This window comes from Hydractinia symbiolongicarpus, chromosome 12, assembly GCF_029227915.1.
Source record: "Hydractinia symbiolongicarpus strain clone_291-10 chromosome 12, HSymV2.1, whole genome shotgun sequence".
NCBI lineage: Eukaryota > Metazoa > Cnidaria > Hydrozoa > Anthoathecata > Hydractiniidae > Hydractinia > Hydractinia symbiolongicarpus.
In genome coordinates, this window is record NC_079886.1 from 17,949,230 (window position 1) to 17,965,821 (window position 16,592).

Below are 16,592 nucleotides of genomic sequence, written 5' to 3' on the forward strand. Positions count from 1 at the left end.
GTATGTAAATAGGTTTATTGTAAAGTAATTCTATTAGAATATCTCTTCTTAATGTAGAAACGATACAAGGACGAAATTGTTTTTAGGGGCCGAAAATTGACCCCAAGGTATGACTTAACGAAACTATGTTTAATTCGCAATACGATTTGCAATATCCCTTAATATTTTTTGGCGCGAAATGCGTATCTTCATAAGCAGCGTCATACTAAAAAAACAGAAGTTTGTTTTTCTTGAAAAATTTTCCGCCCTACACATTCGACATGTTTGCAAGGAATCTTGTTGGTTATCTTCCAGAAAGACAAAGTGTACTGCGTTAGTTATTATTTTAGCTAAATCATGTGCAAAAATACAAAAGACGGTGTGTGCTCCTGTCTAACAATTCTACGGAGTGATGACTTTCGTTACATGCTAATTATTAAAATTAAAGTGTCTACATTGCAATGACGTGATAAATATTAAAAATAACATAGACGTGCAATTCCATTCAATATTTTTCTTCGGCGACCAATGTGAGTTATATTACTTGGCGCCTGAAAGAAAGTAAGTTAAAATTTAAGAAACTATTTACCTTCGCATAAAAAAATAATTAAAAGGAAGGGTTAAAAGAACTTTACCTGGAGGTGTTACCGAGATCACTCTGACAAACTTTTTGATGCATCGCGGTAAAGGGCTAGAAAATTAAGGGCCAATTGGGTTTTTTTTCAATGACTTTTCAGTGAATGAGACTCATTATACTTAATAAGCATATAGAAATTGTTATTAGAACATTTTAAATTAATCACAGTTAACAATATATTTTTGCACGAAAGCTAAATAATTTTCCCCCTTTACCTAGGCATATTTATGTCAATTCTCTCTTTATACTAATTATTATGCCTTAGAAATAATTTTAACACTCGTACGGAAAAAAATCAGTTCTAAATGCATTTTAAAAATATAAGTCAGATGGGTTAAGAAATGTGATTTTAGTAGCCACGAAATTAAAACCTAGAGACAGTTCTCCCGTGGTAATAACACATGAAAGAGAATCTAAAATGGCTTATTTAAAGAACAGATTTTGTGATAGTTTTAATGACTTCTCCTGTGCTATAACATTCTTCGTCTCTTTATGTGTCCCAGAACGTTATGACATAGATTTGTTCAAATTCTATCTGCCACAAAAATCAAATACGTGTAATTCCATTTACCTCTTCCCTTTCTTGCTTGTCCATTACCACGTTTGTAATCACGTATCCGAAGATCACGTTTGTAATCACGTCCCTGAAGGTCACGTTTGTAATGACGTGCCCGAAGGGCTGAATCTAAAACGATAAATTTATACAAAATTAATCTCACACGGCTTAACGCTTTTTCATTTTTCTTGCACGCAGCTTTTACTCCTAATTTAAATAGAAAATTCTTTACTACTTCAGGCCATTAGTTTTTATTAAGAGTCTAAAATTTCTTTAAGCCACATATCTTTTCTTTAAACCTGTTGCTTGGCAAAACGACAGGCATTGCTGTTAAAACTATTTGCAAACGCTCCAGAAGATCCAAATCAGAAACGACAAAAATATAACACTGTTTGAATGGATTGAAAAAAATATTAACCAATATTTTTTCTAGCAATAGTGATTGGTCTACAGGTTTATTTTTAGAGAGGTGACTATGTGAGAAGGGATATTTGGTCTCTCATTAATGACCATACATTTCCAATTTGACATGAAGAACGTTGATAAAATGCTATAAAAGCAGAGGATTCGGAAGATCTAAATGTCTTGAAGCAACGCTGTTATTTAAATATTATTTAAAAGCATTTGCCAGTTTCTTTTTCCGATAAAATAAACTAAATGTCTGATAAAATAAAAATTGATTATTCCAAATGCTATCTACCACAAAATAAAATGTGTATAATTCATTTACCTTTCCACCTTCTTGCTTCTGCACTAGCAGCTTTGTAATCATGTCCCTGAAGATCACCTTTGTAATCACGTGCACGGAGGGCGGAATCTGAAACAATAAATTTATACAACAGACATTTTATTTTAGTTACAACTTTTGTTTGTATGAGCCAAAGATTTCTGAACAAAAAGTCAAGTTCGAGGGAATGTAAAGCAACGAGTCTAGATTCTGCTCTGTTTGAATTTTAATGATGTGATTGGCTGGATGTAAATATGTTGACAAAGAATTTTTGCGGAAAATAGCGACACGAAGAACTCTTTAGTAACAAGGGCTTTTTGTTGAAAATAATGATTTTGCGTTAAACGCAACATTTTATTAGAACCAGTATCAAAGTAATGTTGTGAGCATCAAAATGTCACGCTACCAATGCAATTTAACATTTTCAGGCGATAGTAATTAACTTAAATTTGTCATTATCGCCTTAATCTCACGCACCTTAACGTTTTTTCATTTTTCTTGCACGCAGCTTTTACTCCTAATTTAAATAAAAATTCTTTACTGCTTCAAACCATTAGCTTTTATTTAGAGTCAACAGTTTCTTTAAGCCACATATCCTTTCTTTAAATCCGTTGCTTGTCAAAGGGAGAGGCATTACTGTTATAAATGAGAAATAAGATCCAAATCATAAACGACAAAAATATAACACTGTTTGAATGGATTAAAAATAATATTAACCAAATACTTTTTCTAATAGTAATGACTAGACTACGGGTTCATTATTAGAGAGGTGACTATGCGAGAATGGATATTTGGTCTCTCATTAATGACCATACATTTCCAATTTGACATGAAGAACGTTGATAAAATGCTATAAAAGCAGAGGATTCGGAAGATCTAAATTTCTTGAAGCAACGCTGTTATTTAAATATTATTTAAAAGCATTTGCCAGTTTCTTTTTCCGATAAAATAAACTAAATGTCTGATAAAATAAAAATTGATTATTCCAAATGCTATCTACCACAAAATAAAATGTGTATAATTCATTTACCTTTCCACCTTCTTGCTTCTGCACTAGCAGCTTTGTAATCCTTTCCCTGAAGATCACCTTTGAAATCACGTGCACGGAGGGCGGAATCTGAAACAATTAATTTATACAACAGACATGTTATTTTAGTTATAACGTTTGTTTGCATGAGCCAAAGATTTTTGAACAAAAAATCAAGTTCGAGGAAATGTAAAGAAACGAGTCTAGATTCTGCTCTGTTTTAGGTTTAATGATCTGATTGGCTGGATGCAAATATGTTGACAAAGAATTGTTGCGGAAAACAGCAACACGAAGAACTCTTTAGTAACAAGGGTTTTTTCTGGAAAATAATGATTTTGTGTTAAACACAACATTTTATTGGAACCAGTAACAAAATAATGTTGTGAGCAACAAAATGACACGCTACCAACGCAATTTAACATTTTCAGGCGATAGTAATTAACTTAAATTTGCCACTATCGCCTTAATCTCACGCGGCTTAACGCTTTTTCATTTTCTTGCACGCAGCTTTTACTCCTAATTTAAATAGAAAATTCTTTACTAATTCAAGCCATTAGTTTATATTTGGAGCGTACAGTTTCCTTAAGCCACATATCCTTTCTTTAAATTTGCTTGGCAAAGCAACGGGCATTACTGTTGTAAATATTTGCAAACGTTTAAGAAGATCCAAATCAGAAACGACAAAAATATAACACTGTTTGAATGGATTGAAAAAAATATTAACCAATATTTTTTCTAGCAATAGTGATTGGTCTACAGGTTTATTTTTAGAGAGGTGACTATGTGAGAATGGATATTTGGTCTCTAATTAATGACCAGACATTTCCAATTTGAGATGAGAAACCTTGTTTATTATTAGAGAGGTAACAATATCTTAGAAATTGAAAAATGTTAGGAGAGCAATAGAATATTGTCGTTCTTTTATGCAATGAAACAGTAAGTCACTTCAAGAAAAGTTGGTAAAAAGAGAGTTTTTTTATTTCTTCTAAAGGACACCAAAGTGCCTACATAGCCTTAATTAAGGTGGCAGTAACCCTTTTAAACAACAGGATTTTTTTTTACATAATTTGTTACGAAAGGTTACTTTCAGACTATATACATATATTTCTGCTGTTATAACACAATTGTCACGATTTTATGGCTAAAATACTATTATCTTTCACCAAAAATATTCAACCTTAACAATTCCTCTTTAAAATAGAATTCATGAATAATTAATTAGTTCTGCCGAATATAGTTTAAGTCTACCCGCTGGCGAACAGTGTTGTACAGAACGAAATGACGTAATTATTAAAGAGAAACGTTAATAACAACAAAAATGGCGCATTATGTAGATCTTCATTATGCTACACTGCAAGAGTTTTAACTTTCGATAGCATTTTGGTTTTACTTTAAAATTTTCAGACATGCTTGATGAACCATGCAGCCATGATACGATGTGCGGAAATCTTTTTGTTCGGAATATTTTTCTTTTAACAGCGTTCGATGCAGCAGGGGATGCTAACAAAGAAGCTTTTAAAAACAAAAACAAAAGGCTATTGTTAAAAAAATAAGAATGAACGAAAAAAATCCGCACACCGTTTTAGCAAGGTTAACCCAAGGACCATTTAAGAACAGAAGCTGATGAAAAATAATGAGATTGTAAAAAGTTGGAGCTCGTAGAAGCCGATTTTTTTCTTGTTTATGATATATCTTTAAATATAAATTTCTGCTGACTCAGCAATTTTAGTGTTAAGTTAAAATATATATATACGACACTGAGTAAATTTATTGAGCTATTTGGTCAGCTAACAAAGGGTTACTGGCACCTTAAAAGAAAAATTTTACCTTAATTTTTTTCCAATTGCATTTAAAAAAATAAGAGTTCGGTAAAATTGTATCAGTTTTTGGATCAGCAAATTAATTTTACCTTCGCTATCTTCAAGTTGACTAGCCTGGAATGAATCTAAAGAACGACAAAAGAATAAAATTATTTGACCTAAAGTAGATGTAGTTATTCATTCTAAAATAAGCAAAGTTGTACAAATTAACATAAATAAAAAATATTATGGGAACAGAAAATAATTTTTTTCTCACTTTGAACAGTGCATTTTTTTAATTTTAAAGAAAAACAGTATTCCGACATTAACGAGATTGAAGGAACACGTTAACATATTTTTGGATCATAAAAAATATATCATAAGAGACAACTGTACATTACGCTTCTCTGCATTGGTGAAAAGCAATGAGATTAGCGTACGAGTATGTGTTTTTTTCAATTTTTTTTACCTTGTGCCCTGATTCCTTGACGCCTTTTTAAAGCGGAATCTAAATATAAAAAGTATAAAAGTTACAATGAAACTTTCAATCAAAAAATTTCATCATTTCTATGTATTCATTATCATGGCAAGCTATTTAAACTAGTTGATTTCAGGAGACAGGTATAGCCGCAACAAATGTTTCTCAAGATGGAATGTACCATTTTTGAGATTATAAATTTCAAAGCAATTTATATCTTGACTTGCTTAGAAAAAAAACTGAGCGAAAAAAATTAATGCTCCAAAAATACATTGATAGACAATCTGAATGAGTCTAAGAAATCAAATTGATTTCTCTGATGTAGATATTCATTCTGATAGTTTTAAATGTTTAAAAATGAAATTTGGCCACTCAGGATCGAAGGCTCGACGGATCAAGGAGATAGACAAAACTGACAAAAACGTGAATTTACGGCAATCTCTTTAACAATTGGTCGAAGAAGAAGAAAGAGGCTGCCCGTAAGATCTCGGATCGATTCATAAATTTTAAGAAATGCTATTGGGTAACTCAGTATTAGACAAAGCTTTTCATAATTGTAACACAAATGTTAAAGTGATTGTAGACAATTTGTATATCTTAATCTTTTGTTAACACTCGAGATCAAAATTCGAAACAGTCCTGTCTAAAAAAAATTCTACTTAAAATTCGAAAGTACCTAAAGAATAAAACTTTGTAAACAAAACATTACGATGTTCGACACGTACAGAATAACGTGTAAAGTTGAATGCGGAGCTAAAATATAGTTACAACGAATATCGAAGTAATTTTTTAACTAGCTAGGTAGCCAAGAAAAACATCGGCTTCAACGAGCTTTATATCGACTCGGTACCACAAAGCTACACCAAGTAATCTGAAAACGAGAGGAGACGTATTTGTTATGATTTCGTCGCCCTGTATTTAGTAATTTTAGTAAAACTGGATATCAGCATCGTTCTTATGGCTAAAAAAGGCTATTGTTAAAAAAGTAAGAATGAACAAAAAAAATCCGCACACCGTTTTAGCAAGGTTAACCCAAGGACCATTTAAGAACAGAAGCTGATGAAAAATAATGAGATTGTAAAAAGTTGGAGCTCGTAGAAGCCGATTTTTTTCACTGAGTAAATTTATTGAGCTATTTGGTCAGCTAACAAAGGGTTACTGGCACCTTAAAAGAAAAATTTTACCTTAATTTTTTTCCAATTGCATTTAAAAAAATAAGAGTTCGGTAAAATTGTATCAGTTTTTGGATCAGCAAATTAATTTTACCTTCGCTATCTTCAAGTTGACTAGCCTGGAATGAATCTAAAGAACGACAAAAGAATAAAATTATTTGACCTAAAGTAGATGTAGTTATTCATTCTAAAATAAGCAAAGTTGTACAAATTAACATAAATAAAAAATATTATGGGAACAGAAAATAATTTTTTTCTCACTTTGAACAGTGCATTTTTTTAATTTTAAAGAAAAACAGTATTCCGACATTAACGAGATTGAAGGAACACGTTAACATATTTTTGGATCATAAAAAATATATCATAAGAGACAACTGTACATTACGCTTCTCTGCATTGGTGAAAAGCAATGAGATTAGCGTACGAGTATGTGTTTTTTTCAATTTTTTTTACCTTGTGCCCTGATTCCTTGACGCCTTTTTAAAGCGGAATCTAAATATAAAAAGTATAAAAGTTACAATGAAACTTTCAATCAAAAAATTTCATCATTTCTATGTATTCATTATCATGGCAAGCTATTTAAACTAGTTGATTTCAGGAGACAGGTATAGCCGCAACAAATGTTTCTCAAGATGGAATGTACCATTTTTGAGATTATAAATTTCAAAGCAATTTATATCTTGACTTGCTTAGAAAAAAAACTGAGCGAAAAAAATTAATGCTCCAAAAATACATTGATAGACAATCTGAATGAGTCTAAGAAATCAAATTGATTTCTCTGATGTAGATATTCATTCTGATAGTTTTAAATGTTTAAAAATGAAATTTGGCCACTCAGGATCGAAGGCTCGACGGATCAAGGAGATAGACAAAACTGACAAAAACGTGAATTTACGGCAATCTCTTTAACAATTGGTCGAAGAAGAAGAAAGAGGCTGCCCGTAAGATCTCGGATCGATTCATAAATTTTAAGAAATGCTATTGGGTAACTCAGTATTAGACAAAGCTTTTCATAATTGTAACACAAATGTTAAAGTGATTGTAGACAATTTGTATATCTTAATCTTTTGTTAACACTCGAGATCAAAATTCGAAACAGTCCTGTCTAAAAAAAATTCTACTTAAAATTCGAAAGTACCTAAAGAATAAAACTTTGTAAACAAAACATTACGATGTTCGACACGTACAGAATAACGTGTAAAGTTGAATGCGGAGCTAAAATATAGTTACAACGAATATCGAAGTAATTTTTTAACTAGCTAGGTAGCCAAGAAAAACATCGGCTTCAACGAGCTTTATATCGACTCGGTACAACAAAGCTACACCAAGTAATCTGAAAACGAGAGGAGACGTATTTGTTATGATTTCGTCGCCCTGTATTTAGTAATTTTAGTAAAACTGGATATCAGCATCGTTCTTATGGCTAAAAAAGGCTATTGTTAAAAAAGTAAGAATGAACAAAAAAAATCCGCACACCGTTTTAGCAAGGTTAACCCAAGGACCATTTAAGAACAGAAGCTGATGAAAAATAATGAGATTGTAAAAAGTTGGAGCTCGTAGAAGCCGATTTTTTTCACTGAGTAAATTTATTGAGCTATTTGGTCAGCTAACAAAGGGTTACTGGCACCTTAAAAGAAAAATTTTACCTTAATTTTTTTCCAATTGCATTTAAAAAAATAAGAGTTCGGTAAAATTGTATCAGTTTTTGGATCAGCAAATTAATTTTACCTTCGCTATCTTTAAGTTGACTAGCCTGGAATGAATCTAAGAAACGACAAAAGAATAAAATTATTTGATCTAAAGTAGATGTAGTTATTCATTCTAAAATAAGCAAAGTTGTACAAATTAACATAAATAAAAAATATTATGGGAACAGAAAATAATTTTTTTCTCACTTTGAACAGTGCATTTTTTTAATTTTAAAGAAAAACAGTATTCCGACATTAACGAGATTGAAGGAACACGTTAACATATTTTTGGATCATAAAAAATATATCATAAGAGACAACTGTACATTACGCTTCTCTGCATTGGTGAAAAGCAATGAGATTAGCGTACGAGTATGTGTTTTTTTCAATTTTTTTTACCTTGTGCCCTGATTCCTTGACGCCTTTTTAAAGCGGAATCTAAATATAAAAAGTATAAAAGTTACAATGAAAACTTTCAATCAAAAAATTTCATCATTTCTATGTATTCATTATCATGGCAAGCTATTTAAACTAGTTGATTTCAGGAGACAGGTATAGCCGCAACAAATGTTTCTCAAGATGGAATGTACCATTTTTGAGATTATAAATTTCAAAGCAATTTATATCTTGACTTGCTTAGAAAAAAAACTGAGCGAAAAAAATTAATGCTCCAAAAATACATTGATAGACAATCTGAATGAGTCTAAGAAATCAAATTGATTTCTCTGATGTAGATATTCATTCTGATAGTTTTAAATGTTTAAAAATGAAATTTGGCCACTCAGGATCGAAGGCTCGACGGATCAAGGAGATAGACAAAACTGACAAAAACGTGAATTTACGGCAATCTCTTTAACAATTGGTCGAAGAAGAAGAAAGAGGCTGCCCGTAAGATCTCGGATCGATTCATAAATTTTAAGAAATGCTATTGGGTAACTCAGTATTAGACAAAGCTTTTCATAATTGTAACACAAATGTTAAAGTGATTGTAGACAATTTGTATATCTTAATCTTTTGTTAACACTCGAGATCAAAATTCGAAACAGTGCTGTCTAAAAAAAATTCTACTTAAAATTCGAAAGTACCTAAAGAATAAAACTTTGTAAACAAAACATTACGATGTTCGACACGTACAGAATAACGTGTAAAGTTGAATGCGGAGCTAAAATATAGTTACAACGAATATCGAAGTAATTTTTTAACTAGCTAGGTAGCCAAGAAAAACATCGGCTTCAACGAGCTTTATATCGACTCGGTACCACAAAGCTACACCAAGTAATCTGAAAACGAGAGGAGACGTATTTGTTATGATTTCGTCGCCCTGTATTTAGTAATTTTAGTAAAACTGGATATCAGCATCGTTCTTATGGCTAAAAAAGGCTATTGTTAAAAAAGTAAGAATGAACAAAAAAAATCCGCACACCGTTTTAGCAAGGTTAACCCAAGGACCATTTAAGAACAGAAGCTGATGAAAAATAATGAGATTGTAAAAAGTTGGAGCTCGTAGAAGCCGATTTTTTTCACTGAGTAAATTTATTGAGCTATTTGGTCAGCTAACAAAGGGTTACTGGCACCTTAAAAGAAAAATTTTACCTTAATTTTTTTCCAATTGCATTTAAAAAAATAAGAGTTCGGTAAAATTGTATCAGTTTTTGGATCAGCAAATTAATTTTACCTTCGCTATCTTCAAGTTGACTAGCCTGGAATGAATCTAAGAAACGACAAAAGAATAAAATTATTTGATCTAAAGTAGATGTAGTTATTCATTCTAAAATAAGCAAAGTTGTACAAATTAACATAAATAAAAAATATTATGGGAACAGAAAATAATTTTTTTCTCACTTTGAACAGTGCATTTTTTTAATTTTAAAGAAAAACAGTATTCCGACATTAACGAGATTGAAGGAACACGTTAACATATTTTTGGATCATAAAAAATATATCATAAGAGACAACTGTACATTACGCTTCTCTGCATTGGTGAAAAGCAATGAGATTAGCGTACGAGTATGTGTTTTTTTCAATTTTTTTTACCTTGTGCCCTGATTCCTTGACGCCTTTTTAAAGCGGAATCTAAATATAAAAAGTATAAAAGTTACAATGAAAACTTTCAATCAAAAAAATTCATCATTTCTATGTATTCATTATCATGGCAAGCTATTTAAACTAGTTGATTTCAGGAGACAGGTATAGCCGCAACAAATGTTTCTCAAGATGGAATGTACCATTTTTGAGATTATAAATTTCAAAGCAATTTATATCTTGACTTGCTTAGAAAAAAAACTGAGCGAAAAAAATTAATGCTCCAAAAATACATTGATAGACAATCTGAATGAGTCTAAGAAATCAAATTGATTTCTCTGATGTAGATATTCATTCTGATAGTTTTAAATGTTTAAAAATGAAATTTGGCCACTCAGGATCGAAGGCTCGACGGATCAAGGAGATAGACAAAACTGACAAAAACGTGAATTTACGGCAATCTCTTTAACAATTGGTCGAAGAAGAAGAAAGAGGCTGCCCGTAAGATCTCGGATCGATTCATAAATTTTAAGAAATGCTATTGGGTAACTCAGTATTAGACAAAGCTTTTCATAATTGTAACACAAATGTTAAAGTGATTGTAGACAATTTGTATATCTTAATCTTTTGTTAACACTCGAGATCAAAATTCGAAACAGTCCTGTCTAAAAAAAATTCTACTTAAAATTCGAAAGTACCTAAAGAATAAAACTTTGTAAACAAAACATTACGATGTTCGACACGTACAGAATAACGTGTAAAGTTGAATGCGGAGCTAAAATATAGTCACAACGAATATCGAAGTAATTTTTTAACTAGCTAGGTAGCCAAGAAAAACATCGGCTTCAACGAGCTTTATATCGACTCGGTACCACAAAGCTACACCAAGTAATCTGAAAACGAGAGGAGACGTATTTGTTATGATTTCGTCGCCCTGTATTTAGTAATTTTAGTAAAACTGGATATCAGCATCGTTCTTATGGCTAAAAAAGGCTATTGTTAAAAAAATAAGAATGAACAAAAAAAATCCGCACACCGTTTTAGCAAGGTTAACCCAAGGACCATTTAAGAACAGAAGCTGATGAAAAATAATGAGATTGTAAAAAGTTGGAGCTCGTAGAAGCCGATTTTTTTCACTGAGTAAATTTATTGAGCTATTTGGTCAGCTAACAAAGGGTTACTGGCACCTTAAAAGAAAAATTTTACCTTAATTTTTTTCCAATTGCATTTAAAAAAATAAGAGTTCGGTAAAATTGTATCAGTTTTTGGATCAGCAAATTAATTTTACCTTCGCTATCTTCAAGTTGACTAGCCTGGAATGAATCTAAGAAACGACAAAAGAATAAAATTATTTGATCTAAAGTAGATGTAGTTATTCATTCTAAAATAAGCAAAGTTGTACAAATTAACATAAATAAAAAATATTATGGGAACAGAAAATAATTTTTTTCTCACTTTGAACAGTGCATTTTTTTAATTTTAAAGAAAAACAGTATTCCGACATTAACGAGATTGAAGGAACACGTTAACATATTTTTGGATCATAAAAAATATATCATAAGAGACAACTGTACATTACGCTTCTCTGCATTGGTGAAAAGCAATGAGATTAGCGCACGAGTATGTGTTTTTTTTTCAATTTTTTTTACCTTGTGCCCTGATTCCTTGACGCCTTTTTAAAGCGGAATCTAAATATAAAAAGCATAAAAGTTACAATGAAAACTTTCAATCAAAAAATTTCATCATTTCTATGTATTCATTATCATGGCAAGCTATTTAAACTAGTTGATTTCAGGAGACAGGTATAGTCGCAACAAATGTTTCTCAAGATGGAATGTACCATTTTTGAGATTATAAATTTCAAAGCAATTTATATCTTGACTTGGTTAGCAAAAAAACTGAGCGAAAAAAATTAATGCTCCAAAAATACATTGATAGACAATCTGAATGAATCTAAGAAATCAAATTGATTTCTCTGATGTAGATATTCATTCTGATAGTTTTAAATGTTTAAAAATGAAATTTGGCCACTCAGAATCGAAGGCTCGACGGATCAAGCAGATAGACAAAACTGACAAAAACGTGAATTTACGGCAATCTCTTTAACAATTGGTCGAAGAAGAAGAAAGAGGCTGCCCGTAAGATCTCGGATCAAATCATAAATTTTAAGAAATGCTATTGGGTAACTCAGTATTAGACAAAGCTTTTCATAATTGTAACACAAATGTTAAAGTGATTGTAGACAATTTGTATATCTTAATACAATAATAACCAATTACCCCGGGCTGTACCGCCAAATATTGCCCGAGGTCTAAGTGCCGACCGAGCTTGCAACGTCGGTGCAATCACTGAGGGTGATATATTTGGTACAGCACGGGTAATCGGTTAATATTGTATTTGTTAACCGTCTAAGTTAGATAAAAATAAAAAAAAGAAATTTTAGTTTAGTGTTCTTATAATATAATTAAGTAGCACTACTTTTGTTAACACTCGAGATCAAAATTCAAAACAGTCCTGTCTAAAAAAAATTCTACTTTAAAATTCGAAAGTACCTAAAAACTTTGTAAACAAAACATTACGATGTTCGACACGTACAGAATAACGTGCAAAGTTGAATGCGGAGCTAAAATATAGTTACAACGAATATCGAAGTAATTTTTTAACTAGCTAGGTAGCCGAGAAAAACATCGGCTTCAACGAGCTTTATATCGACGCGGTACGACAAAGCTACACGAAGTAATCTGAAAACGAGAGGAGACGTATTTGTTATGATTTCGTCGCCCTGTATTTAGTAATTTTAGTAAAACTGGATATCAGCATCGTTCTTATGGCTAAAAAAGGCTATTGTTAAAAACATAAGAATGAACAAAAAAAATCCGCACACCGTTTTAGCAAGGTTAACCCAAGGACCATTTAAGAACAGAAGCTGATGAAAAATAATGAGATTGTAAAAAGTTGGAGCTCGTAGAAGCCGATTTTTTTCACTGAGTAAATTTATTGAGCTATTTGGCCAGCTAACAAAGGGTTACTGGCACCTTAAAAGAAAAATTTTACCTTAATTTTTTTCCAATTGCATTTAAAAAAATAAGAGTTCGGTAAAATTGTATCAGTTTTTGGATCAGCAAATTAATTTTACCTTCGCTATCTTCAAGTTGACTAGCCTGGAATGAATCTAAGAAACGACAAAAGAATAAAATTATTTGATCTAAAGTAGATGTAGTTATTCATTCTAAAATAAGCAAAGTTGTACAAATTAACATAAATAAAAAATATTATGGGAACAGAAAATAATTTTTTTCTCACTTTGAACAGTGCATTTTTTTAATTTTAAAGAAAAACAGTATTCCGACATTAACGAGATTGAAGGAACACGTTAACATATTTTTGGATCATAAAAAATATATCATAAGAGACAACTGTACATAACGCTTCTCTGCATTGGTGAAAAGCAATGAGATTAGCGTACAAGTATGTGTTTTTTTTCAATTTTTTTTACCTTGTGCCCTGATTCCTTGACGCCTTTTTAAAGCGGAATCTAAATATAAAAAGCATAAAAGTTACAATGAAAACTTTCAATCAAAAAATTTCATCATTTCTATGTATTCATTATCATGGCAAGCTATTTAAACTAGTTGATTTCAGGAGACAGGTATAGCCGCAACAAATGTTTCTCAAGATGGAATGTACCATTTTTGAGATTATAAATTTCAAAGCAATTTATATCTTGACTTGCTTAGAAAAAAAACTGAGCGAAAAAAATTAATGCTCCAAAAATACATTGATAGACAATCTGAATGAGTCTAAGAAATCAAATTGATTTCTCTGATGTAGATATTCATTCTGATAGTTTTAAATGTTTAAAAATGAAATTTGGCCACTCAGGATCGAAGGCTCGACGGATCAAGCAGATAGACAAAACTGACAAAAACGTGAATTTACGGCAATCTCTTTAACAATTGGTCGAAGAAGAAGAAAGTGTTAAAGTGATTGTAGACAATTTGTATATCTTAATACAATAATAACCAATTACCCCGGGCTGTACCGCCAAATATCGCCCGAGGTCTAAGTGCCGACCGAGCTTGCAACGTCGGTGGAATCACTGAGGGTGATATATTTGGTACAGCACGGGTAATCGGTTAATATTGTATTTGTTAACCGTTAAGTTAGATAAAAATAAAAAAAAGAAATTTTAGTTTAGTGTTCTTATAATATAATTCAGTAGCACTACTTTTGTTAACACTCGAGATCAAAATTCGAAACAGTCCTGTCTAAAAAAAAATTCTACTTAAAATTCGAAAGTACCTAAAGAATAAAACTTTGTAAACAAAACATTACGACACGTACAGAATAACGTGTAAAGTTGAATGCGGAGCTAAAATATAGTTACAACGAATATCGAAGTAATTTTTTAACTAGCTAGGTAGCCAAGAAAAACATCGGCTTCAACGAGCTTTATATCGACTCGGTACCACAAAGCTAAACGAACTAATCTGAAAACGAGAGGAGACGTATTTGTTATGATTTCGTCGCCCTGTATTTAGCATTTTTGGTAAAACTGGATATCTGCATCGTTTTTATGGACAATGTAGCTAGTTAACTAGCCATGTTGAAGAAGCATCCACACGGAAAGTTGCTGAATCTGGTTATTTTAACTGTTAAACTTGCCATTGTTGTTGTGTTTATCCTATGAAAATGTTTTTATCGATGTATTGTAGGAGTTAGATATATAATCATTTCTAATGCTTCTTAAAACTTGTTTTTCGTGCTTGTTTACATTTTAAGCTACCATTTTTCTTGACGACGGGCAATATTGCAGAATATCAGCCCGTCGTCAAGAGCGCTAAGCCAATCAGTATGCCTAAAAACCCGTATTGCCCGCTTGAGAAATCCAGACGGTTAACAAACAATAATATTAACTCTGACAAGTCTTTATTAACCAACTGGTTCTGATGCAAAAGCGATGTGAGTAACGCACGTAATTGTTTACATACTCCTACACAAACATCGTCGAATGTTGCGTGGAATAGTGATTTTTTTGAAGTTATTTTGTTCTTGTTATTTTATTATGCTCCATGAAACTCCAGGATACTTACTAAGTTTTTATATTTATCTATTAGACGTCTATTAGACGACATTGGCCATAACTCGAAACTACCCCTTAAATTTCTTTAAAATTCTTATAATCAGATAAATATAACTTTCGATAAGATTATCCTTAAAACTGGAAACTGAAATTTATCTAATCTTTTTAAAGTTTTTAAGATTTTTATATTAAGAGTAAACATTACCATTTCGTTTAAAATGTACTTTATACTGTTTTATTAGCGTTATGTAGTACTGTATATTGGCTGGACTCCTACTCGTTATTAAAAAAGTGATACGACAGTCTTTTTGGTATTGAATTACATGTCCTTTAAAAGTAAAGTTTGACCGCCCACTTACCTTGATAAGCTGATATCATCGAAATAAATGCAAAAAATATTGCTACTTTTATCTTCATTTCTGCAACGCTATGTCAAGACCTCGATATTCTGATTCAATACAATGATACTGACTTTCAGACTGGAAAATCATCACCTTTTATAGAAGAGTTTTCAGTGGGTATTATGAAAAATGTTCATCTATTTTTAGAAATAAGCTATTTTTTTAACAAGCATACATGACGTGAATGGTACTTAATCACGGATTCGCAATTTCTAAATCAATTAATATGCACACAGAACTATTGATCAGGGATAAAAATACAAAAGCATCGGCTCATAGTTAAGAAGGTTTTCTTTTCTACTGTAACTTAAACAAATGCCGAAGTAATATGAGAAATGAGATGCGTTTGTGCCAAGACCACCATCTAATGCCATATGGATTTTTTTTAATCCCCCGCTAACGTTATTGATCTTGAAACAAGCAAAAGGTATAAACGGACAGTTTGGCTTTGTGTATTTACATTGCAATTAGAAATGAAAGAAAATGACAATATCTCTGGCGTCATTAAACACGGAAACTTAATTGCATTATTAGTACAAAAAAGGCGAGAAACACGATCAATGTCCTCACTATAACGTAAAACACCAAAACACATCATTTTAAATGTATATTTACTTTTTTTGAGTTTACAACGATGCAAACTTTCACAATAATAAGGTACTAAATTATAGTTACTAAATTATAGTTTTTATATTATCATATTAACGATTTTCAATTTTTTTCATACTGAACTCAAATCAACTAAAATACCAAGCATAGACGGTAAAGAATAAAAAGATTAAAATATGAGAGAAGATTTTCTTAAAAACTATTTACATCATCAGTCTCTATATACAACTAAATTCTTACAATAAAATCAACCAACTTTTAAACTTTTAACCATCCATAATTATTCGACTTGGGCGTATTTAAAAGCACGATTAATTACTTAAATTTTGCAAAAAAATGACAACGATTGGTGATTTACTAGATCATTTAATTCCAGTTTGCGTAGAGTAATGTTCTTAGTCATTTAACTAAGAA

The 16,592-nt window shown here is 31.3% G+C and overlaps 1 protein-coding gene across 24 annotated transcripts; it reads right to left on the reverse strand.

Annotated features, from left to right (window-relative positions):
* Nucleotides 1-306: 306 nt before the first annotated feature.
* LOC130622160 (uncharacterized) lies at nucleotides 307-15,702 on the reverse strand. Of its 24 annotated transcripts, XM_057437573.1 has the most exons (18): nucleotides 15,528-15,690; nucleotides 13,582-13,620; nucleotides 13,222-13,257; nucleotides 11,735-11,773; nucleotides 11,374-11,409; nucleotides 10,098-10,136; nucleotides 9,739-9,774; nucleotides 8,463-8,501; nucleotides 8,104-8,139; nucleotides 6,829-6,867; nucleotides 6,470-6,505; nucleotides 5,195-5,233; nucleotides 4,836-4,871; nucleotides 2,930-3,016; nucleotides 1,903-1,989; nucleotides 1,188-1,301; nucleotides 615-670; nucleotides 307-530 (listed from the first exon to the last, which is right to left on the reverse strand). In XM_057437573.1, the coding sequence occupies exons 1-17, from the start codon at nucleotides 15,583-15,585 to the stop codon at nucleotides 633-635; spliced, it is 834 nt and encodes a 277-aa protein (XP_057293556.1). In that variant the 5' UTR covers nucleotides 15,586-15,690; the 3' UTR covers nucleotides 307-530; nucleotides 615-632. The 24 variants fall into 24 exon arrangements, with proteins under 24 accessions (XP_057293556.1, XP_057293566.1, XP_057293567.1 ...); XM_057437583.1 differs by lacking the exon at nucleotides 1,903-1,989 and having other exon boundaries at nucleotides 15,528-15,702; XM_057437584.1 differs by lacking the exon at nucleotides 2,930-3,016 and having other exon boundaries at nucleotides 15,528-15,696.
* Nucleotides 15,703-16,592: the final 890 nt, after the last annotated feature.